This window comes from Microchirus variegatus, assembly GCF_963457635.1.
Source record: "Microchirus variegatus genome assembly, chromosome: 10".
Taxonomy (NCBI): Eukaryota; Metazoa; Chordata; class Actinopteri; order Pleuronectiformes; family Soleidae; genus Microchirus; species Microchirus variegatus.
This window is the reverse complement of record NC_139811.1, coordinates 21260027-21283600: the sequence shown is the minus strand read 5'-3', so window position 1 is coordinate 21283600 and position 23574 is coordinate 21260027. Positions and strand designations below refer to the sequence as shown.

The following is a 23574-nucleotide window of genomic DNA, read 5'->3' as shown; positions in this document are numbered from 1 at the left end:
GCCAGCATGCTAAGACGTCTTGGACAATGCCATACTGCCACTGTTGCAACAGTTTGAGGAAAGCCCTTTTCAAACATTGGTTTGACTTTGAGTCTGGTGTGGAAAAACTTGTCTGGCCCACACAGAGCCCTTACCTCAACCCCATTGAGCACATGTGAGATGAACTGGAACAGAGATTGTGAGCCAGGCCTTCTCGTCCAACATCAGTAGCTGACCTCATAACTAACTCCTCAGAATGAATGGACATGATTTTACACAGAAACACTTCAAAATCCTGAGGAAAGTCTTCCAAGAAGAAGTGTGGAAGCTGTTATAGCTGCAAAAGTCCATATTAACAGTTCCTCTTGGGGTAATAGTCAGGCGTCCGAACACTCTTGTCCATATACTGTAGTGTATATTGATGAGTCACAATGTGACATGAATGTTATTTTCATTGTAGAACTTCTGCAGTGAGGCCGTTTGCTACTCAGAGATGATAACACGCAAGATTGAGAGGAACCAGCTGGGCCGAGACCACAAGAGCTTCACAGTGCAGGTAACGCCCGTAGCAAAGCAGAGCTGGGGGAGGGAGGACAATGACGTGGGAAGTAAATGTCAGCAAGTGTTCTCCCTGGCAACACACAAGGCTCCAAAGGAGCACAGATATGTTTACACTCCTGTCATTTACACACACACCATTCCTCCACCTCCACCCTCTTTTTTTCTCCCCCCCACCCCCCTTGTCTGCTCCTCTCCGCTTGCCACCAGCTCTGCATCGCCCTGAACAACACAGAGCATGTTCGCGTTTTCCTGGGCCGCCTGCCCCAGGACTTGGACTGGCAAGGTGTGGAGCGGGCGATGGAGGAGTCCTGCGGCGTGGACGGGAAGGATCAGGTGTACAAGGCGCTCAACGGGCAGCTGTTCAACATGGATCTGGACCTGCAGAGAGAGGCCAAACGCCTCATCACGCTGCTCACTGACAAGGTGAGCACCTGCAGCGTTGCCACACCTGAGCAGGCAAGACCCTCAGGTAGTGTTGTTACAGTTTGTCAGTGTGAAAATATGACGAAAATGATGAAATAACACTCCACTGCTCTATTTTTGTGCATTTGAATATACGACCAATATCTCCACCCATATAAACCTGATACAAAATTAAGTGCAGAAAAAGTGCAGAGAGTAGTGGAAGTGCGTTTGTCATTTGTTGTGTTGTCACTAATTCTTACACACTGGACCTTTTTGGTCTATGATGTCGTAAGAACATGCTTGGTGCTTTACATGTTTTTTTTTTTTTTTTTTAAAGCCGTTTGAACAGGAAAATAAATGTTTCTGTTACTTTGTGAATCACTCACTCCTCCTCACCGGAGTCCACTTCCAATTACAGTGATTTCAGGAGTCGTGCGTCAGTCTACTGCTCCCTCCAAACCATACTTTTATTTTGTGACCACAGTGATTGAAAGCTTTCATTCAGATTTAAAAACTTTCAGGTGGAGGCAGCAGTAGACCAGCACCTCCCACGTCCTGTGAGGTAAAATTGATATTGTGTTGTCAATGGACTCTATCTTAGAATTTGAGATATTGTTCAATTGCTGCCTACAGTGACACTTTGTATATGAACACAGCACAGCATGCAGCGTAGTGCACATGTGTGAGGGATTGTTACTTCTGTGCAGATGATGCCTGAGCTGCGGAGATGCATCCAGCACATCAGCCTTTCACCCGACTCCATCAACAATGACGACGTAAGGCCTTGACTTCTTTTTTTTTTTTTTTATCCCATTCATTCTCGGAGCAGTGGGTGTTTGCAGGGAAACATCTTACATTGTCCTTTTTTTCCAGGCTGTGTCTCCTCTCATGAAGTATCTGCAGGATACGATGCTCATTCTCACTGAAAACCTCGTAAAGGAAAACCTGACCAGGTAAATACTCTCTTCCCTTTGATTATCGTAGGTCTAAATTTGTTTTGTGCAACGAGCAGTGCGGACTTATGAACACAACTGCTAATGGTTATAATTTAAAGACACATTCAGTACAAAAGCATGAGAATTAATGCTTAGGTATGTAAGTGCTATATATATATGTGTGTGTGTATATAAACATACAAGCTGAAAAATGTCTCTAAAAATGACATATTTAGTGTGAGACTGTGAAGAATTTAATAATAAGAATTTAATAATATCTTGAAATGTATACTCCAGCTCCATCACAGATGTGCCCATAAAATAAATCCTGATTTAAAAGTACCAGGTGAAAAATTGTCACGGCTCAGCAAGTGAGATGCTGCGACTGTTTATACGAGCATTGCTGCTGCTGCGGCGACGACGCCCCCCCCCCGACATGTATTTTGTTGCAGGTTATTATTATTATAAGGCTGTTATCAAGGCTGAGTGGGGAGTACAGGGGTGTAATTGGATGTGCTAATAAACACAAACTTGTGTGCATCTCGTTGTGTCTGCCGCCTCACAGAGCTCTCCAAAGCACGTGGGAGCTGCTCCTGCGAATGATCCTGGACACTGTCATGGAAAACAGAGGCGTCCAGGTGGAGTTCTACAATCGCTTCAGTACACGGTGGAGGTCAGTGCTGTGTGGAAACATGAATATATAAACATGAAGAGACTCTGCCTCCACAGAGGATAGTAGACATCTTAATAAAAAAGACATATGTCTACACTGCTGCTGCCATCATCATCATCATCATCATCATCATCCTTTAATGAGCTTGGTATGCTTGCTGCTATCGAGCAATCATTAGCATATATTAGATATTTGGGGAGTCAGTAGGTAGTAGCTCAATGACTCACTGAAGTCCCTCATGAATGACAATGTTGGAGCTGATCTTGTCGAGAAGAGTGGGCCGAGTTTGGCTCACAGAGATATTGTGCTCCCATGCTGTTTTTTTTTAATTTTTTTTATTAATAACGTTAATTGCAAAAGCAACAAAATTAACAGTTTTTCTTCAATCTTTCAGCTGACTGGCTGATTAATTGTGCTCTCCTAATTCAATGAAATCAATAAATACAAAAATGAAACGTGTTTCTATGATGCAGAAACATCATTCTACTCATGCAACTTTTAAAGGCTTTAGCACCAGGTACAGCCATGTTGATCCATTTCATCATCCATTCATCCGTCTACCCCACATGTGTCAAACTCAAGGCCCGGGGGCCAGATGTGGCCCGCCGCCTCATTTTATGTGGCCCGCGAGTGATTAATTGGTCTTAAAAATCTCTGTTAAAATAGGTCTATCCTTCTTTAAGCCGTGCATTGACCATAAACTACATTTCCCACAATGCATGGTGATTGTGTTACCCACAAAGTAAAGGCATCGCTGACCAGATCGCAATGTATCACTGTATATGCATCATGCGACAAGTGAAATTGAATCAGTAATAAATACAGAAAGTTATTTAGCAATATTTTACGGAGTAGTTACCTTTATTTTACATTATATTTGGTTACGTTTAGTTACATTTATTCTGTATGACAGTTACATCTGGCCCTTTGAGGGTAACCATTATGCTGATGTGGCCCTCAGTGAAAATGTGTTTGACACCCCTGATCTACCCAATTCTCATGAGTAGGATATTTCAAAAATGTTTTCCCTTCCATAAATATATTTGCTCCTAGCTTTTTTTTGCTTCTGCACAGGCAAAGACCCACGGCTGAAGACATTATCTTGTCAACTTGCCAATCCATTCATCATCCATCATCCATCATCCACCATCCATCCATCTATCCGCCGTTGTTGTGAAAGGATATCACGAGAACGTCTTGAGGTAATCCTTTGAAATTGGTACAAACATTCACTTGGATGAACTCATTAGATTTTGGTGGTGGAAGAAGGTCCAGGTCCACTGTGACCTCACAAACATATTTTTTGCAGAATAAATACAGTTACTACTAGGCAGTAGGGTTATGTATTCATCCATCGCTGTCCATTCATCCATCACATACTTGTGTCATTTTTACACTGTCTTGAGAGAAACCTTTTCAAATGTCTCTTTTTTTTTGGACTTGCTGTTTCCTCACCTACCTTTTTGAGTAGGTCAGCTGTCTTGAGGAATGATGTGTTCGAACGGTCAGTTCATTCATCTATTTGTCCAAACATTGAGAGATGATACTGTACAGACCTTCACTTGGACTCAAGGTTGTACTTCTTAGATTGTGGTGGTCAAAAGTCACAGGTCCGAGGTCACAGTGATGCCACATATTGTATTCTGGGTGAATACCTTCATTTTAAAATGCCCCAACATTTGGCCACATGTTCCTTTTAATGTTATATGAATTAGTGTTTTGTCTTGTAGACGGTGTTGCAGTTTTTCCACGATAAGGGACAGGGTCTTTCCCTGGAAGACATGAAGAGTGGCGACTACAAGGTAGGTCTACTTGCAGTCACTCAGTTCTCAGGTCAGATGTATGTCGCTCCACTCACTGTGACATTCATCTCCTTCCCTTTGCGACTGTCCGCATGCTGCTTTAGGCCCTGGAAGAGGAGCTCCGGCTGAATAAATGCTCCTCCTTTGAGCTGATTGAACAGTACTACCTGGAGAAGATTTCCCACCAAGTGCGTTTCATCTCACCTGCCTGACAATCATTTTAGCCCTCGAGTCTACAGAGAACTATTGATTGGACACCACAGCACTCATGTAGTTTTTACATCTCGACCGAGGTTATGATCGTGAACAAAAATTAACGAAATAACGAAAATGAAAACCTTTAAAGCTCACATAGAGTGGTCCTGTTGCACATAATGTATGTAAGTAGACCTCCATAAGTAACATATATTATATGTTACTTTTTATGATCAATAACCTCCTAGTTGCTGTAAACGAGCCGATAGAAATCCTTCTTTTCTAATGCTGTTCCTCAGCCGCGTTATTTCAAACATAAATCTCACCCCCAGAAGACAGAGTGTGTTGCGATTGGCCAGCCAGCATAGAGCCTTCCCAACTGTCTTGTGATTGGCCAATACCTGGAAGTGACATTTTCAGCACACCTGCTCTCAGAAGCACAGCTCCCCCCTCTGGAACGGTGGATGCACTGCTACTCATTATCAAAACATTGTTTAATAATGTTTAAAAATAGCTTCTTCATGACTCCCCGCCGCAGTCCCTTTTATGACTTTGACCCGGAGTCAGACCCAGAGTCAGAAGACACTGTCGTTAGTGAAACACCTCCACAACAGACGTTATTCTTCTTCTGCGGTACAATGTACGCAACCGGATGTGCCCGGACTAGTGCCCGGAGCAGGAGGATCTGCTGTTCAGGAGAACCGCTGTTTACGTAACCGGACCGGGTTTTTTCAGAGATCTCCCTGAGCCAGAGATTACAATAAAACACAGCGTTCTCAGCAGTGGCTGAACTGTTTCGAAACTTCAGGGCTTCGTAAACAAGGTAATGACGCAGATACACACTAAAAAACAGCGTTAATTGGAACTTCCGGTCTAGGTCCGATTTAAACACTCAGCGTATCGCGGATGGCACATTTGCATAAGCGCATTTTGCATTACCGTAATTACGTGACGGTTTGTGCTATCAGAGTAATCACTACGGTTTGTGAAAGCTGAAAAGTTGCACTTCAAAGCCAACATGTGGTTATTACGGTAATTTCACTCGCGCTGTTCTCTAACTGAAACTGAATTGTGTGTTTACAAAACTAACTCAAACTAACTAAAATTGTTGCGAAAATGTGCTTAGTTTTCGTCTCTGTAAATTGATTTCATGCGTGATGCTTTTGGGTTCATATGAAGTGTGTTTAGATTGATCAAAGCTAATAAAAACTAGCAAACCCGCTCTAATAATGTGATGTACTTTGCAGAAAACACTCAAGCATACCCGTTACGGTCGGATCAGTGTCAAGTGCTACTATGATGCTCCAGAACAGAGACTGACGGTGGAGATTCTTCATGCTGCCGATATCATCGCACTGGATGCCAACGGTGAATAAAAAGGAAGAGTCTGCTTCAAACACAGTCTGGTGTTTTGAATGTTGCCGCCAAACTTTCAAACTCCTCTCTATGCTTCCCTTAGGTCTCAGCGACCCGTTTGTCATCGTGGAGCTCTGTCCTCACCACCTCTTCCCCATGGCCAAGAGTCAACGCACGCAAGTGAAGCTCAAGACGCTGCACCCAGTGTTTGACGAACTCTTTTACTTGTAGGTTCCTTCGTTTGTGACTTTTCTCCGCAATACGGTGATTTGGTGTCATTTTTTGCGATGATAATCTAAAAATTTAACGAAGAAGGTATGAATGATAATGCAACGAGAGAGAAAAGGCAAACAAGGCTTAGGGTTTGGTAATTCATGAGAATCGTATTAATATTACAAATTTTGTGTGCACATTATACCGGGTTCTCTGGTTTCCTCCCACATTCCAAAAACATGCAATATGTAAATTGGCCACTCTAAAATTGTTTGACAGTGAGTGGTTGTTTGTCTCTATAGCCCCTTTTCTACCTATGATCTCAGCTCACTGTTTGGGTTACAGTACTACAAAGTAGTACCTTCTTAACATGGGCGGAGTCACTGCACGGCTGAATGAAACTGTGTTTTTATACGCGACACACACAGATGAGTGACTAGTGACCTGTAAAGCAGTCGTCAATGGATTGATGGCACTCGCAATCAGCAGTGCAGTCGCTAAATACACCAGACTCCTCTGTTAACTATTGAGATTTTAGACATTTCCCTGGCAATTGTTCAATCAACAAACAAACACTATTGGACTTCACATAACTTCACATAACCCCTTCACCCCTTGTCTCGGGTGAAACCAACAACCTGGAAGTGGGAGGAGTGAATGATGTGCATTGTTCAACTTCACATCTCTTTAGACGAGGTATCAGCCTCAGATGTTAGATTCCTGGTTCTGCCCACTCTCTGTGAAGCAGAATTTCCTAAAGATCAATTGTCCACCTAAACAGGGACTTTGAACCATAACATCAACAGTGAAGTCTAACAGCCACACAGTAGTAGTAGTATCTACCCAGTTTGCTTGGAACCTCGCCAGAGCAGGTACTAAAAAAGTACCAGGTACCAGGTGCTATGCTAGTGGACACGCAAAATAATCGTGCCGTGCCTAGCCGGTGGAAACATGCCATGTGACCCTGTGATGGACTAGGAACAGTCCCGGTCGTACTGCCTATAGCCCAATGTCAGCTGTGATAAAGTGGTAGAAGATGGATGGATGTACATTATACTTATTTTGTGTGAACAAATTAGTATTTTTATATTTTCCCCATGTCATGTCTGGGGCTCTGTGCCTTACTAATCTTTGAAGTTATAAAAAAATCTAACCATATACACATTGATTTTCACCTAGGGAAAAAAAGCTAAGCTGTAGGTGTGACTTGTTTTGTCTCCTGTGTTTTCCAGCCACGTCAGTCCTGAACAGTACAGACACAGGTTTGCCTGCTTGACCTTCACTGTGATGGACTATGACTGGCTTTCCACCAACGACTTCGCCGGTGAAGCCCTGGCTCCCCTGAGCGACTTCTGCTGGCCGGGGAGACCAAACGCCTCGGCAGCCGGGAAGAGCGTGCAGCCAGCCATTTTGCACCTGTCTCGCAGTAAACCCAGCGGTACATAAACGTAGCTCCAGGGCTGTATCAGGAAATTTTTCTTACAAACTTAATATTGTCTTCTTTGGGGACCCTGGGGTGGGGGTGTATAGGTCTGGGTTTCCAATTACTTCTCCAATACACCATGAAAAGCCATTCAATCTAGTCATATTTGTGTCAGGTGTAGGAAGTGCTCTCATCTGTTTGCTCTCCCCTCCAGAGAAGCCAATCATGAGGATGCTGGAAGCTCGCGTCGGAGACAGGGAGGCTCAGGAGTTTGTCCGCAGGCTGAAGGAGATTGAGAAGTCGATGGAGGAGGAGTGAAATCCATCAGCGCTGCCCGTGTCCGTGTTTTCTGACCTCGTCTTGCAACCTGTGCTTTTGTACTGGTACGATGTTTACAATATTTATTTATTTACTTATTTCCCCTCCGTTGTTATTGTTTGTTCGGTAATTACACCAAAACAAGACAAAGAAAAAGGAAAACAGTGAGGTTTTCTAACTGGGAAAAGAACATTCTGTCACTGTGCAACCTCAAGTTAGACTCTATTTTAGAGGTTAGATGATCCTAAATGTTACTAGTCTATATTTTTTGTAACAAGGTAATGTTATATTTGTTGTACGATCTTTATTATGATAGAGTTCACATTTTAGAACTATTTTGTGGAAGTAGCTTACATATCCAATTGTGCTGAGTCAAAGTCTTTACCTCAGATTATGCTCATTTGTCGCAGGGGGGGAAGTTTAACAGATTCATGTTCCTCACAAAGATGATGATGATGGTGGAGATTCTTAACTAGAATGTGAAAAAAACAAAACGCTGTGAATATAAACCTACAAATTCTCTTTGTGAGAGTTGGTGTTTTGAAGTCTCACAGATCAGCAGTCAGTCGAACACAGCCCTGCAGGCAGACGCCACAGCTCAGGTTCATTCTGACTTTTCACATTGGCCTTTGAAAAACCTTGTGATGCGTCAATGCAGGTGACAAAGCCCAAGTGAATGTAGTGGAGGGAAAACCAATTTCTTTCACTCCTCACTTCTTTCTTTCCATCTGACCCCAGTCCCAGTGACTTAGCATCTCTGCAGAAACGTTAATGACATCTTATCTTGACTCTGTTTTTTCCTATTTATAATAATAATAATAATACGTTTTTTTTATAAGCACCTTTTCGACACTCAAGGAAACAAACAAATAACAATAAAAAAAGTACCCAGGAAATCCAGAAATCCAGAAAGTCAGAGTTGGGAGTGAATGCCACAGATGAGGAAGCAGAGCGTCTGAAAGCTCTGCTCCCCATGGTGCTGAGGCGGGCGGAGGTCACAGTGAGGTGGATGGAAGAGGAGGAGGAGGATCTGAGGGAGCGGGGGGAGGTGGTGAGGAGGGGGCGGGGCTGTGGATGGCCTTGATTTTAAATTGAATTCTGAGATTGACCGGGAGTGGAGTGGAGTTGTTGTAGGACGGGGGTGGTGTGGTGGAATGAGGGGGTGCTGGTGATGATGGGGGCAGCCGAATTCTGGACCAGTTGAAGTTCATGGAGGGATTTGTGAGGTGGACCAAAGAGGAGAGAGTTACAGTAGTGAGGGAGGCGATGAGGCTGTGAACAAAGACTGAAGTTGTATGGGGGGGTAAGGGAAGGGCGGAGTCGATTAATATTGTGAAGATAAAAAAATATGCAGATTAAGTAATGTTATTGATGTGGGACTGGAATGACAGTGTGCTGTCGAGGATGACACCCAGACTCTTAACCTGTGGGGAGGGGGAAACAGAGGAGCTGTTGATGGTGAGGGAAAAACTGTCAACTTTAGATAATGTGGATTTCTCTTTTTAATCACGGTTTAATTTGAAGAAAATCAAGGTGAAGCAGGGTTTTATTTCAGATAAGCAGTTGGTGAGGAAGAGGGTAGGGAGTGTGGAATTTGGTGAGCGGGATAAATAGAGCTGGGTGTCATCCAATGTATGTTTATCGAGGACAGTGTATGGTCTCACTTAGAGCAAAGAGCAGTTAAATAACCTTCTGTGGCACGTGTCAAAACATGATAAATCACACAAACACATACACACATAAGATATCAAAATATGAAATACGTGTACAGTGAATAACAAATGTATGAGATCACCTGTCATAAAAACATGATTATTTTAGAAATCTTAACAAAGAAAAAAAAAAAATCTAAAAATTATTATTGTTATTTGTTTGGCAAATAACAAACAGAATGTCACCTTTTTCTACCTAAATGTGAGGTGGAGATTATTCAAGCTTAACATTTAACCACTTAAACTAATTTTCCTCCTCAGGGATGCAAGTCCATAATCATTTTCTGTTTTTTTTTTTGAAAAACACACATTTCATTCATTATTTTAACATTAAAATAGCATTTCGGTTAAAGAGCTCCTACATACTGGTGTATTAACCTTAACAGAAACATAAACAGTGATTTATGATAATTACCAATGCTGTTAATTTAGGGCAGCTGTGATTATGAGGGCTGGATCTAATACATTTAGTGACTTTATGGTAACTGGGATGCACCAGGACAGTCTTATATTCCTGATAATTGAAAGATAAGAAATGCACAATGACATAAAGATGACATATTCTACACATTAAGTCCTTTAAGAAAAGAAAAGCAAACAAATTGGGGGGAAATGGCGATAAAACGTGGCAAAGTCTTTGTTAATGCAACTTATTCACACTCATGTAGCAAAGTTACTGGCTCGGTGCGGGATTTAAATCTCTGGAGGTGAAGAGAAAGGAGACGCATAATGAACCTGTGCTGTGGCATAATTATACTTAAGGGGAAAGGCAGGATGTGGCTGCCTGCAGCAGCGCTCATCGGACTGGCAGACATAATTTAACACCAGCTTTCTCAATCGTTCCTCTAAAGCTGTGCGTCTGTGACTGAAAGGTCTTTACTTTATCACTGCAGAGGAAAAAAAAAAAACCATAAAATCTGTAACTGAAATGTCACTAAGCAAAAATTCAACAACAAAAAAGGTAGCCATGACCTGGAAAGCTGATGTGAATCGTAGCAAGTGTGAAGGGCTTCATTCCTAGTTTGAATTTTAATTAAACCATGGAAACGTTAAAATTTAGAGCAGTTTGTAGTGTTTTTAAAGCACAAATGCACGATGAGAAGTATGAAATCTTCTCATCGTCATCATTAAATTAATTTTTTGGAAAACAAGATGATGCATTTTCAAGGCATTATGATTTTAAATTTGACTTTTTTTATTTGCTGTAGACTGTAAAGATGGATGGAGATGACAGCCAAACCTTCTCAGTCGCCCCCTGGTGGCTGGCTGTAGTATAGGTATCTCAAAGAGCAGGTGTGTAACATTTAGGGGGGTGTACTCGAAGAAATGTAATCAAGTGTATAATCATTTTAAATATAATCATAGTCTGTGGTACTTTAGGCAAGAGTCTCGCTAAACGTGACGTTACAATTCAGAAATGACGTACTGCAGCTTTAAGTGTTTCTCTTTTTTGTTTGATAGATTACATTTTAATTTGATATTTAATGCTACAACAGTGAATACTACGGTGGCCCTGAGGTGCAAAACACAAACGCAAAACACAACACAAATCAAAAGCACAAACGCAAATAAAAAAACACAAACACAAACGCAAATCAAAAACCAAAAACATTAACTCAAAACGGAAACACAAATCACACAACACAAACACAAAAGCAGAAAACACGAAAACATTAACTCCGATTTGTGTTTGCGTTGTGAGTTAATGTTTTTGTGTTTTTTGATTTGCGTTTGTGTTGTGTGATTTGTGTTTGTGTTTTTGATTTGTGTTGCGTTTTGTGATATGTGTTGTGTTTTGCACCTCAGAGCCACCGTAGAATACTGACACCTGCAACTTACAATTGAGACTCCGTTAAACCTTAGATTGAATTTGCCCAGATTACTTTGTCTCTGTTTTTGTAGCAATGGCACGGTGATACTGTTTTCATTGTCCGATACCAATATCACAAACTCGAGTATCTGCTGATACTGATATCAGTCACTATAGAGCTTTTAAACTAAGATGCTGGACATAATTCTGTAACAAATGTTCTTCTCCCATAAAAGGAGAAATAAACAGCCCACAACATGACTCAGCGTTTTTACATTTTTATAGGTCCGATATCAGATCCATTGATTTTTGACCAATATTGGACCGATACAGATGTCGCGTATCCTATCAGCTCATCGCTACATTTTTGTACAGTGAGAGAAAGTGGTGAAGTTTTGTCCATCTCTATAGTCTATAGTTTATGAAACATACATCCTAATGTGGTCCTAGTCAAAGTCCTAGTCCAAGAAGAGCTTTATTGTCTGTGAAAGCTATCAATCTGGTTTAAAATGCCATTTAATTCTTGACAAAGACTTAAATATCCGTCTATGAAACTGGCCCTTGCAGATAAACAAATGTAACTAAATGTTTACAATGAGTAAACATGTCAGCAGATGAGGGAGCTGTAGGTCAGAAAAACATTCACAACAAACGTGACGGGATGTTTGGGGAGCTGTTAATGAACAATGCCAGTTTTCTTTTGGCATTTAAGACTTTTAATTGTGGTAAGACAAAACACGCTTTCAGACAAAAACAGCAGGGTCACACACACCGTAGACATAGATGTGTAGAAAAGAAACACCGTAGCAGGTCATGAGAACTTAGCACCAAAATCTTCACACCGACAGCATTTTGATCGTGATGTATCTTTACAGTAGCTGCTTGTGTCGTGCTTTGTCGTTTACCCCCCCTATGGAGTTGTGAGGATAAAGCACGCAAAAAATAAAAAAAATAAATATATATATATATATAAATATTTAAAAAACACATATCTATGCCTGGAGAGTTTGCTGCATATCACAGGGATCATTCAGGTGTTGAAGGAAACCTGTGGCACGTAACAGGAGTGAGGAGACTTTTCCGAGGGTCTGAACAACACTTGCCTTCATGTTTAATTTTGAATGTGTTTTGTCAGTATTTTCACGCAAAATAAATATTATATTATCCACACTAACAACAACAACCCCATATTATTATTTGTAAGTGGTTTATTTGTCAGTTGAAGGAAATGTTCTTCATTTCCAGTGTTGCAAATGAATGCAACACTGGACAAAGTGTTGCTGACAAATTGAAATTTAATTCTTAAATATTAAGAATGAAGTCAAACGGTGAGATTTAGTATAAACTTGAAATCGACTATCATCTTATGTTAGTGCTGAAGATTTCCTTCACAAAATGCCTTGCATTGATTATTTGATTGACATTGTAATCCATCACAATCTGGATTTTGCTCATTTATATACAAACTTTATTCTTGTCATTTTAAGATTCATTCTTGAAATGCAAAATATAAATGGTTTACAGGTCAATTAAATGACATATTCTTTATTTTTCAGTATTGCAATGCTATGCGACATTGGCCAAATAATGAAAAAAGCAACCTCAGTAACCTCAAATCAAACAGAAAAATGATATAATTGATTATAGGCTACAATAAAGATGTTATAATTAACATGGACAGTTTAAGTCATATTGTCAGATTCTGGAATTGTCTGTTTTCACTCACAGTATTTGAAAAGTATCCAGTATATAGAACATTTCATTATTTTTGTGATTCTCAAGTTTTAGGCCAGTATTTTAGCCTCAGTAAATTCATAGTATTTTATAATAATTTTCATGTCCTAAAACACGTCATAAAATGGCCATAACAAAAAAAAAAAAAAAAAGACTTGCATCTGACTGTGAATGAACAGACTATCATTGACATGTTTTATTTCAAAGAGTTTTAGATAAAAAAGTATTGTTGACTGAATCTATGGTTCTTGGTCTGCCAGCTTTCATCTCCAGGCGTCAGCTGCTGAAACGCATCTTCAACAGGAAAAAAAACAAAACACCTTGATCAGTTTGTTATTGTACAAGTGAATTATTTGTCCTTGAATTGTAAAATGCCTGTGTTGCTGTTTATTGGATTATACCTTTGGGAGATGTCTATGACCTTGAATAAAGATTGTATGTACATTTGAATTTGGTGTCTTTGCTGTGTGGTATGGGGGACCAAAACCTGACAAGATTAATAAGCTCAACAACATTTAAAAAAGTAAATGAAGGGATGACTAATTACTTATATACATATATCAATGCATTAAAAAAAACAGCAAAACATTTTGTACTTTATTCAGTTGATTTCTTTCACTGAAAGTGTACGGGGAAAATGAGCTTCTGCATCTCTCAGTTTCTAGTTTCATGTCTTTTTCAAACAATAAACAACAAAAAGGTTACAAAAGGTTCAAAAACAAAAAGGTCACAAGGGTTCATTCAAATGCACAGACGGATCACAAAACACAAGAGAACATGAGGAACAAAAGAGAGCAGAACTATGTGGCCAGCCATGGCAAAACTGGTCACCAGTCTACCGAGGGACATGCACGACACTCAGACAGCGTAAGGTTTAACAAAACGGTTTACTTAAATCACGAATATAACAAAAAACGCCCTCAAGCAGGATCAAAAACAATAACAAAAGAAAAACGCTCACATTGAGGATAAAAACAAATACCAATAACATAAGGCGCTCTTCAGGAGGATCAGACAATTTCAAATCGAGTAAGGTAAAGCATGGAATCATGAAAAACTAGACGGACTGACTTTATGGACGAAGCAAGACGAATTGGTGGCATGACGGAAGACCAGGACTATTTAAACATGATGGAAGTGGTTATAGAAGGGAAGGAAGTCAGGCTCTGAAATGAGAGGGAAAGGTGAATACAAAATAAAACAGGAAGTGCATCTAAAAATAAAACATGGGTGAGAAACCTGACAAACCTGACAGACTCCAAGTCCTGCTCAGCCTCCTCCTCAGGAAATACGCTGAAAAGAGCCTGGACCTCGTAGTCGTCCGTCCTTTTGAAATTACATTTACAAGTTCTTCTGTCTTCGTCTTCTTTTATTTTTTAAAGGTGGGTTGCACCCTCACCACTGGCATTCTTCAGCACACAGCTCTGCTCCTCTAGAGCTCCCGGTAATCTGAAAAGTCCCTCGTCGAGAGTAGCTACTACTTTCCGTGAAAGGTTGAGGTCACGGTGAGGTCGCCCCCGGTGGTGATTCAATACATTGTCACTTCCTTCTTGGCTTCAGGAGGAACCTGGAAGGGTATCTCCATTTTTCATATACATGCAGATGTCCATGTTCCCCACCATGTCATCTTTCTTCAGATTAATCTCCCTTGCTCCTCTTCTCAGAGTTGACTCCAACCTCTTTCCTTGACCTTTGACCCAAACCCTCAAAGAAACCAAGTGTGTATTACGTCTTGTGCGAGAGCGCAAGACTCCTCTCGACACAGTTGACTAAGAAGTACTTTGTTAGTAGATGATGGGGATTTTTTTTTGTACTCTACTGAATGCTAGTCAATGCATTCAAAATGACAAGGCCAGTGATGACAGAAGGTTATTGGATTTTGTGCTGGCTCAGGTGGGAAGAGGAACATGTCATTTAATGTCTGAAAGTCAGCACCTACACACAGTCCATCCATCCATCCATCACTGTCCCTGACAGCTCACTAAACTCTAATGTCTCTGTGCAGCTGTGCTCGTCAATAATACTCTCACCTCTTCTCTCCTCTTCCACTCCAGAGAAAGACCCTTTTTCAACCACTAGATGTCCTCATATCTTTGCATAGCCGTTGTGAAGTCCCTCACTGTTACTTAACCCTTAAACACACAGGAAATTATTTCTTGGGTTTTACAGACTTCAACTGTGAAAATATGAGCATATTTTTGTGTCAAATTACTACAGCAAACTCATCTAAAGCAGCTGAGGCCAAGAGGGAAATACTTGGGCTTGTAGGTGGAAGGTTGCTGGTTCAGTCCCAGGAGCCCTGAAATTCTACTATGACTTTTAAAGGTGTGGAAAACTGCATTTCAAAGTTCATACACAGGGCTACTCAAAGTGATTTACAAGGGCATAGAAACACATTAAGAAAATCACAACATAAAAGCAAGACATGAAAATCAAAATAGTTAAAATGTCATGAGAGATAAAAGTGTGATTTGCCAAAACAAAGTGCATTTAAAAGACAATAATGCTTTGATAACTAAGATGATTATTTTAGAATTAAAAAAAAAAAAGCTTCACAGTGAATAATAATAATAATGTCTTCAGGGCCTGATTTAAATGAGCTGACAGTGTGAGCAGACCACATGTATTCAGGAAGTTTGTTCCACAGGTGAGGAGCAGAAGAATAACTGAACGCTGCTTCACGCTGTATTTTGGTTCTGGATCTGGAGAACACAAAGTAAACCTGTTCCTGAGTCTTTAGACTTTAAGACAGGGGTGTCCAAAATTTTTGCAAAGAGGGCCAGATTTGGTAGGGTGAAAATGTGTGGGGGCCGACCATTCAGCCTGACATTCTTTGAACCAATAACATTAAAATACAAATTATCTATTTTATGACATTTTTATAGCAAATGACATCCTACATTTCTTTTTATTTTCAAGTTTTTACCAAAATCCCTCTGCCTTTCGTATTTCAAGACCACATAAAATGATGAAAAAGTCTGTCTGGAAAGAAACACTTTAGAGAATATTAAACATATGTCAGTTCATTTGAAACATTACATATTATTCACTATTAAGTGCTCACTTTAAACTTCTACATTCAAAACGGTGGTTTTGATCATCACAAAAAATCAATATATTAAGATTTTAGAATTTATTTACCTCAGGGGACTAAACAAATCATGTCTGCACTAATGTGAAGTGTGATACTGAGATCTTGACCGCAGTATGTAGTCCAGTTCTGGCTCAAAAACAGTGGTTTTAATGCGAAGACGTCACACAGGGGAGAGTCACTTTCACACCTATAGTTGGATTGCTTTGGTCCGCACTGGTCAGAAAATGTTACAATGTAGCAAACAGACTGTTTGTGCATTTAATACTCAGGTCAACAGTGCTGGCGGGCCACATATCATTGATTTTATAACAGAGGGTGCGGGCCGGTGAAAATTTGAACATGTGCCGCAATTGGCCCCCGGGCCGGACTTTGGGCATGCCTGCTTTAAGACCTTGAATTATGTGACCAATCCTGACATTGTTGTGATGCTAATCTGAGAGTATAAGCATTTGGAATATGTATCAAACACCACGTGACCCTTGACCGCCTCATATCACTCTTTCAGTGTTGTGGCCCCTGGGTTGTACTTTCCTTGTCCTTGTGTCTGTCCTCTGTCCTGAGTGAGTGAGAGAGTGAGTGAGTGAGTGAGTGAGTGAGTGAGTGAGTGAGTGAGTGAGTGAGCGTGTGATGGGCTGCAGGTGTGCATGGTTGACGTTGGGCAGGAAGATGATTGGTCCGTCACAGGAGGTTGAGGCCTGAGCATCACAGATGGGGGGGGGGGGTTCTTTGAATTTTGCACTTCCTGCTGTCGTCTTGTTTTTGATAAACCTTTTAAAATTGTTTGTGTTGTTGGGAGTTAGGGGATGTTTTTGTTCATGTGGGACTCAGGTGAATGTAACATTGTTCATCCAGAAAGTTGACAATTTATGTCCAGGTAATTCAAATGTGCACATATTACTGTACAACAAAGGTTAAAAGGTTGTAGATGGTTTAGGAGTGTGTGGGTCTACTGTGAAATTTCCTTATCAGGTTTTCTTTCAAGTTTCCGCAGCAGGGGGAGGAAGGTGGGGGAGCTTCAGCTGGTGATGATCCACAGGAATGTTGGCAGAGTCTCTGGACTGCTGCTGCTCCTCCACTGGCTCTGGCAGATGCATTTAACAGCGCTCTGATCCCGTGGTGTCTTATCTCCCCTCAAACAACCCTAACCCCCTCTCCCCCCCTCCCCCCACACACACACACACAGAAATGTAACACTGCAGAGTCCACTGTGGCAGCACATGCACCCTCACCCCTCAGGCTCAGATTTTAGATGACGCACCTGCAGATTCCCTGACGTGGCACTGCGTGGCTTTCCAGTGACGACCGTCACCACAGGTTTATTCGTGACACCACACCTGATACGTTCGACTTCCAAAGGGAGGATCATGAATCCAATGCTGTCATTTTCAGGAACTCAACACTCAAATGGTCTGGTTCTGTACTTGAAGAGTCATGAAGACATTTCTTTAGATTCTACACAAGATACTCGGTAGTTTCATTGCATAGTTTTCCGTACAGCTGTTTGATATTGTGGCGCAGAATACATTAAACGTGTATCATCATGATGCTGCACGTAATGTCCCTATAAAAGCACCAAGAGAGAGAGAAAGAAAACGCCAGATGCAGTTTATTACAGCTGAGGTTTGGTGATGAAAAGCAACAATTCCATACAAAAAAACTAACCAAACTCTTACTTAATATAATATATTTATATAATAATATGATAAATACATAAATAATAAATATATGTATCATAAAATGCTGGAACCTTTCTGCATGTTTCGTTATGATGTGTGAAGATGAGAATCTCACATCTGCACATGCACTTCAAGTTGTGTCATTTTTGAACTGTCACTGATAGATATCTTTTCCTGTGACTATTTCAAAATAAAAGTATGGCTGTGTTTCACTCGTTGAATACTTTTAGTGTGAAAGTGCAAAACTGAAATGTTTGGTCTGACTCAGACTCTCACACCTACCCTCAGACTCTCTCATCATAGGTCTGATTCTGTCACCACAACTTCTAATATCGCAAAGGAGGACGGTGCGAGCTGGATAAAAGCGGCTTGTGGGCCGGAGCTGGCCCCAGGGCCGTATGTTGCCCATGTGCACTTTCAAACATTCTGCAGATACGTCCTCTATTAGGACCTTCAGTGATAATATGATTTTTTTAAAAATGTACCCATGCCAAGGCCTCAGACCTGGGAGGTTCCTCAAACACTAAGGCGATAAACACCTGTTTTCTGCAGGTGGATCCTTAGCACAATAAGGCACTTGAAGTCTTCATCAAATACTATGACGGGAGGACGGGGACGGCAGGGTGAGGAGAGGACAACACAGCAAGTCCTTTGTGGTTTCATGGCCTCTGTCAGAGCGAGCAGAGATAATACCAGACAGCTTTCCCCCCAAGGAATGTAAAATGTGTTTGGGCTCAAGCCAGTGAATCCACTGAGCCTTTTAACAGAACCCATCACAGAATCCAGCCTGATGCAGAGCTGTGTCGACAGATCTCAAGTTGCCTGTCCATCACAGAGTCAACATTAAGAGATGAACAACAACCGTTCGCACCTATGGTCGGTTTAGAGCAGGGATGCCAGGGTTTACGGCCCGACTGTACCTCACATTCGGCCCGCTGGGTGATTAGGGGAAAATATTTTTTTATTTTTTATTTCATCATTTTAATTTCCGGTCTATAAGCCGCTACTTTTTTTCATACGCTTTGAACCCTTGGCTTGGATGATTGGTGGATCCTGACAGCATGGGGCAATGTGGAGAAGTCAGTGATGGGGGCTGGACTGCTGTGTGATGAAGAGAACGGCGCACGCACGGATACGCCTCGAGACGATGGTGGCGGTGGGAGTGGTGGCGAGGGAGAGACTGTGACTGACGGAGTCGTTCTGGGGTTGTTCGGGTCACTGCGCTGAAAAAGACGACTTCAGTGGTTTTAGTGTGCGGCTTATATTCACGTGTGCTCAATTGCGGTATATATTTAATTTTCAGTGGAATCCTCAGCTGCAGCTGCACTGCTAGTGCTGACGGTAGACTAGTCCTCTTTTAATTGGCCTAATTATGCATTGATGTGTTTTCATATGTAAGCCTACATTTAATAAAATTAACAGTTTACACTTGTATTATTTAAAGCGGACCTAGACCGGAAGTTCCAATTAACGCTGTTTTTTTAGTGTGTATCTGCGTCATTACCTTGTTTAAGAAGCCCTGAAGGCTCAAAACAAACAGTTCAGCCACTGCTGAGAACACTGTGTTTTATTGTAATCTCGGGCTCAGCGAGATCTCTGAAAAACCCGATCCGGTTACGTAAACACCGGTTCTCCTGAACAGCAGATCCTCCTGCTCCGGGCACTAGTCCGGGCACACCCGGTTGCGTACATTGAACCGCAGAAGAAGAATAACGTCCGTTGTGGAGGTGTTTCACGAGCGACAGTGATTTCTGACTCTGGGTCTGACTCTGGGTCAAAGTCATAAAAGGGACTGCGGCGGGGAGTCGTGAAGAAGCTATTTTTAAACACTGTTAAAACAATGTTTTGATAATGAGGAGCAGTGCATCCACCGTTCCAGAGGGGGGAGCTGCGCTTCTGAGAGCGGGTGTGCTGAATATGTCACTTCCAGGTACTGGCCAATCACAAGACTGTCTTCTGGGTGAGAGAGTTGAGTCTCAAATCTCGTGGCTGGGAAACACCGTCAGAAAAGAGGATTTCTATCGGCTCGTTTACAGCAACTAGGAGGTTTTTGACCATAAAAACAACTTAATGTATGTATGTAGACCTCCATAACTAACATATATGTGCAGCAGGACCACTCTATGTGACCTTTAAAGGAAATGTGTTTAGTTGGCAACTAGTCTATTCTGTTGCATTTCTAATTTATAGAGGCATAAAAAAACAAAATGCAACTAACAATAACTCAGTATTGCATAATAAATGTTCAAAAAAAGCAGAGAATTGTTAATGAAGTTACATTTGCTTTTTCACCAATTCAGAATGAACTGTCAACAACCCATAGCATTACAAATATAAACAATCATCTCTTTGTGTACTATTCCATAACAATTCTATAAACATCAACCTCATCCATATTCCTCTTCAGAAAAGCTTTTTTTTTTTTTATCTTTATTTTTAAATAGATTTAAATTTGTTCTCTGTGTTAGTGTCATCATTTTTGAATTTACCATTTTAATACATAAAACGGAGATCAGATTCAAGGCTGTTTGTGTTTCTTTGTTACACTGCGTATGATGTCACTGTTTTTTTATTTATTATTATTTTATTATAATGTTGCCTTCACACCCCACAGTGGAAACACAACCACATTGGACTCACATGTACATGATGGCGAGACTTCAAGCATTCTTTAAAGCACATCACTGTGGCTCCTCTGCTTCACTTTGCTCGCAGTGCGTGAGTCAGAAGTTGAGAAATTTTCAACTTTCCAAGTGTGAGCGCCAGCCAGTCAAAACACATTATGCAAATATATGTGCTAGCCAAACAAATCATGTTTTTTACTTACTTAGGCTGTTCTCACCATTACAGATGTAACTGAATTAGTAGTTACTAAGTTACAAATTATAAAGGTGACTAGTTGTTAGGGAAAGTAACTATTGTGTTACGTTCAAATACATTTGAAAGTTTAAAGATGTTGGACCCAACCTCCACCCCCTCTTTAACAGAAATTAAAATTCAAGTGCATGTTCAATTATTTGTGATGAATCGGAATATTATTATGACATGGACATTAAATACAACAAACTACTGACAGAAACAGTGTACACAAACCTACACAACTCACACAAACTCGATCTGAGATTAAATGTGCGAGGCCGAAAAAATCAAGCTTCAGTTGTTTTGATTGCGTGGCACTGTCTCCTTCAGTGTTAATGGCCATTCATTTGGTGGAAGCGTGTGACACTGAAAGATGTTTCATTAGGAATAGTTGACATTTCTTTTATTTAATTACATTTATGGAAAAGTAATAGGCTATTCTTCCAGTTCAAGATGGCTGCTTTAGGGTTAACCAGGCTCGCCATTCCTGTTATCGATCGTTCACTCACTAAACACCCGCCCAACTCTGCCTCTGATTGGCTTACAGTGAGAATTTACTCTACCTCAGCCAATCATCATCACTTATGCGGTTGTCTCATGAGGAAGAACAGTAAAAGAAAAAGAGATCTAATTGGTCCGATGAAAACAGCTTCAATGAGCTAATTATTAAAGTAAAGTGACACATTTTTTGGCAGTAACGTTAACGGCGTTATTCCCATCACTGAAAAGAAAAGCCTAACGTGTGAGGCAAACACAAACCTGTGTCGATCTCGCCAAAGTACAATGCTTTAATCATGAAGAACTGCCAGTGGAAATCTCACAGTTGGAGTACAGTCTCAGTCAGTCATGACGAATACTGCGCCGCTAACCTCCACTTCTAGCACCAAAACATCAAGCCCACCCACTGTTGAGCAGTAACCCGATGTGAGACGACGTTCTTGCAGGACTTGACTCATCCTCAAAGTTAGAAGTATTGTCAGTCAAATGAAACAGAAAATCAGTGTGTGCCACATTAAGAGCTGTACTTCAGACTCTCTGAGCCTCTCCAGACCTGGCACAGACCTTACCCACAATTCATAGCATGGTAAGGGTATTAAACAGAATGACAGGGGGAAATCCAGACTCCTTGGCAGGAGCAGGTTTAGACCTACAGTGCATGTGCTCGGTAGCAATCATAACACGTTTTCATTCCAATAATAACACATATTATCCAAATGTTTTCATTTAGTTGGTTTTAAGCCAATACCAACACTATCCTGCTTATATACCCAGTTTAAAATAACAAACACTATTCTTTAATATGGGCCTCACTTTAGACTGACCACAGAAAAACTCTTCCTCTGGTCACTACAAAGGTTAACAAGCAGTTTGAGCCCTTGTACTCATTGAATGTACATTTCTTTGCACTTGCAGCTGCAAAGAATGACGAGTTCCAATAAGCACCAGTCAACTGTGGAAGGCAAGATGAAAAGGCTTATGTCTGGCAATAAAAATGCAGAAGGTCCTGGCACCAAAGAAAGATGACATGATGATAAAGGCTGCTTTAAAAAGTGCTGTTATATAAAGGCTACAGTGACTTTATGTGAATGTAAAATCATATACTAAAAGACTGACTCATGAACACAAATGGAAAAGTCACTGGCCACTTTATGAGAGATGAACCCACCTGATGACACCAGTCTGGCCATTTTCCACAGTGAAATGATGCTCACTGGATATTCACTGCTCTCTGTTAATATTGGAGATGGTTGCTCAAGAATTTCCAGGAGAACAGCAGTTTATGACATCTTCAAGCTTATCTATCTCATTAAATATTTTTCTTACAGTTTTTCTCAATTGTTTACACACAAATAATGGTACTTGAGACACAATGACCACAACAGGTAACTCATGCACCAACCCCCTGAACCAACTCTGCTAAACTACAAGCACAATTCCTGCTTTACACTCAAATTGCAGTTTTAAAACACACTTTTTTCAAAACACTACACACAATTCTCTGCATTTGGCACAATTTTCACGAAGAAAATCTCTGTTTCTGTTTTGTATGTAGACCACTGTATGTGCAACTTTGTGTTGGTTGGGATGGACACTGTGTACATTGTTTTTGTGGGAAATAAATAGGAATACAATATATTTGTTACTGTGTATTTGTGTGTTTTGAGTATAAAAACAATCCATCCATTATCCAACGCTTCATCCTCCACCAGAGGGTCGTGGGGTGACATAGGGCGATCTGTGGGGTCACACCCTGGACAGTTCGCCAGTCCATCACAGGGCCTATAAAAACAATATTATAACATATTTTACACACTTATGTATGTACTGTCTGTAGTAAGTGTAACACTAAACAAAAAAAGGCCTAAGTCATTATGATCAATGGAGAAGAAGTGTTTTCCATTCATCAAAGTGTTTTACAATGAGCACATCAGTGTTCAACTGGTTCTTATAAATGTCTGTTCATATGATGGTTTGTGTGTGTAATTAAAACAAAATACCATTTTGAGAACAAATAACATTGTTTTGAATGTAAAATTTCATTTTGCCCATTGTGTGTGTGTTTTTGGTTTTGTTCTGAGAGCATGAGGCATGCTTTCAGAAAATGTGTGTAAACAATCGAGAAAAACTGTAACTGGCAGTTGAACAGGTGTAAGTTGCCAGTGAGTTTATATTTGTTGATATATTTCTGTCTTTAATGATTCCTCGACATATGCTCATGACAAAATGGATGTAACTGAGGTAAGATTTGTTTTAGTTTTTACAGTTTAAGTTAATATATAAAACAGTTCACACTAAAGATAAGACAATGTGACATTTGCAAAATTAAAT

The 23574-nt window shown here is 40.7% G+C and overlaps 1 protein-coding gene across 1 annotated transcript in view; it reads left to right on the top strand.

Moving 5' to 3' along the window:
* baiap3 (BAI1 associated protein 3) overlaps positions 1 to 7860 on the top strand; it is a gene marked incomplete at its 3' end in the record, with an annotated part of 53944 nt that extends 46084 nt beyond the window's left edge. Inside the window, 12 exon segments of the mRNA XM_083895877.1 lie at positions 440 to 535; positions 748 to 963; positions 1653 to 1721; positions 1819 to 1898; positions 2446 to 2536; positions 2542 to 2553; positions 4284 to 4355; positions 4460 to 4543; positions 5798 to 5918; positions 6010 to 6133; positions 7352 to 7557; positions 7757 to 7860. Of these exon segments, the coding sequence (XP_083752003.1) occupies positions 440 to 535; positions 748 to 963; positions 1653 to 1721; positions 1819 to 1898; positions 2446 to 2536; positions 2542 to 2553; positions 4284 to 4355; positions 4460 to 4543; positions 5798 to 5918; positions 6010 to 6133; positions 7352 to 7557; positions 7757 to 7860 (1275 nt within the window).
* Between the last annotated feature and the right edge of the window lie 15714 nt (positions 7861 to 23574).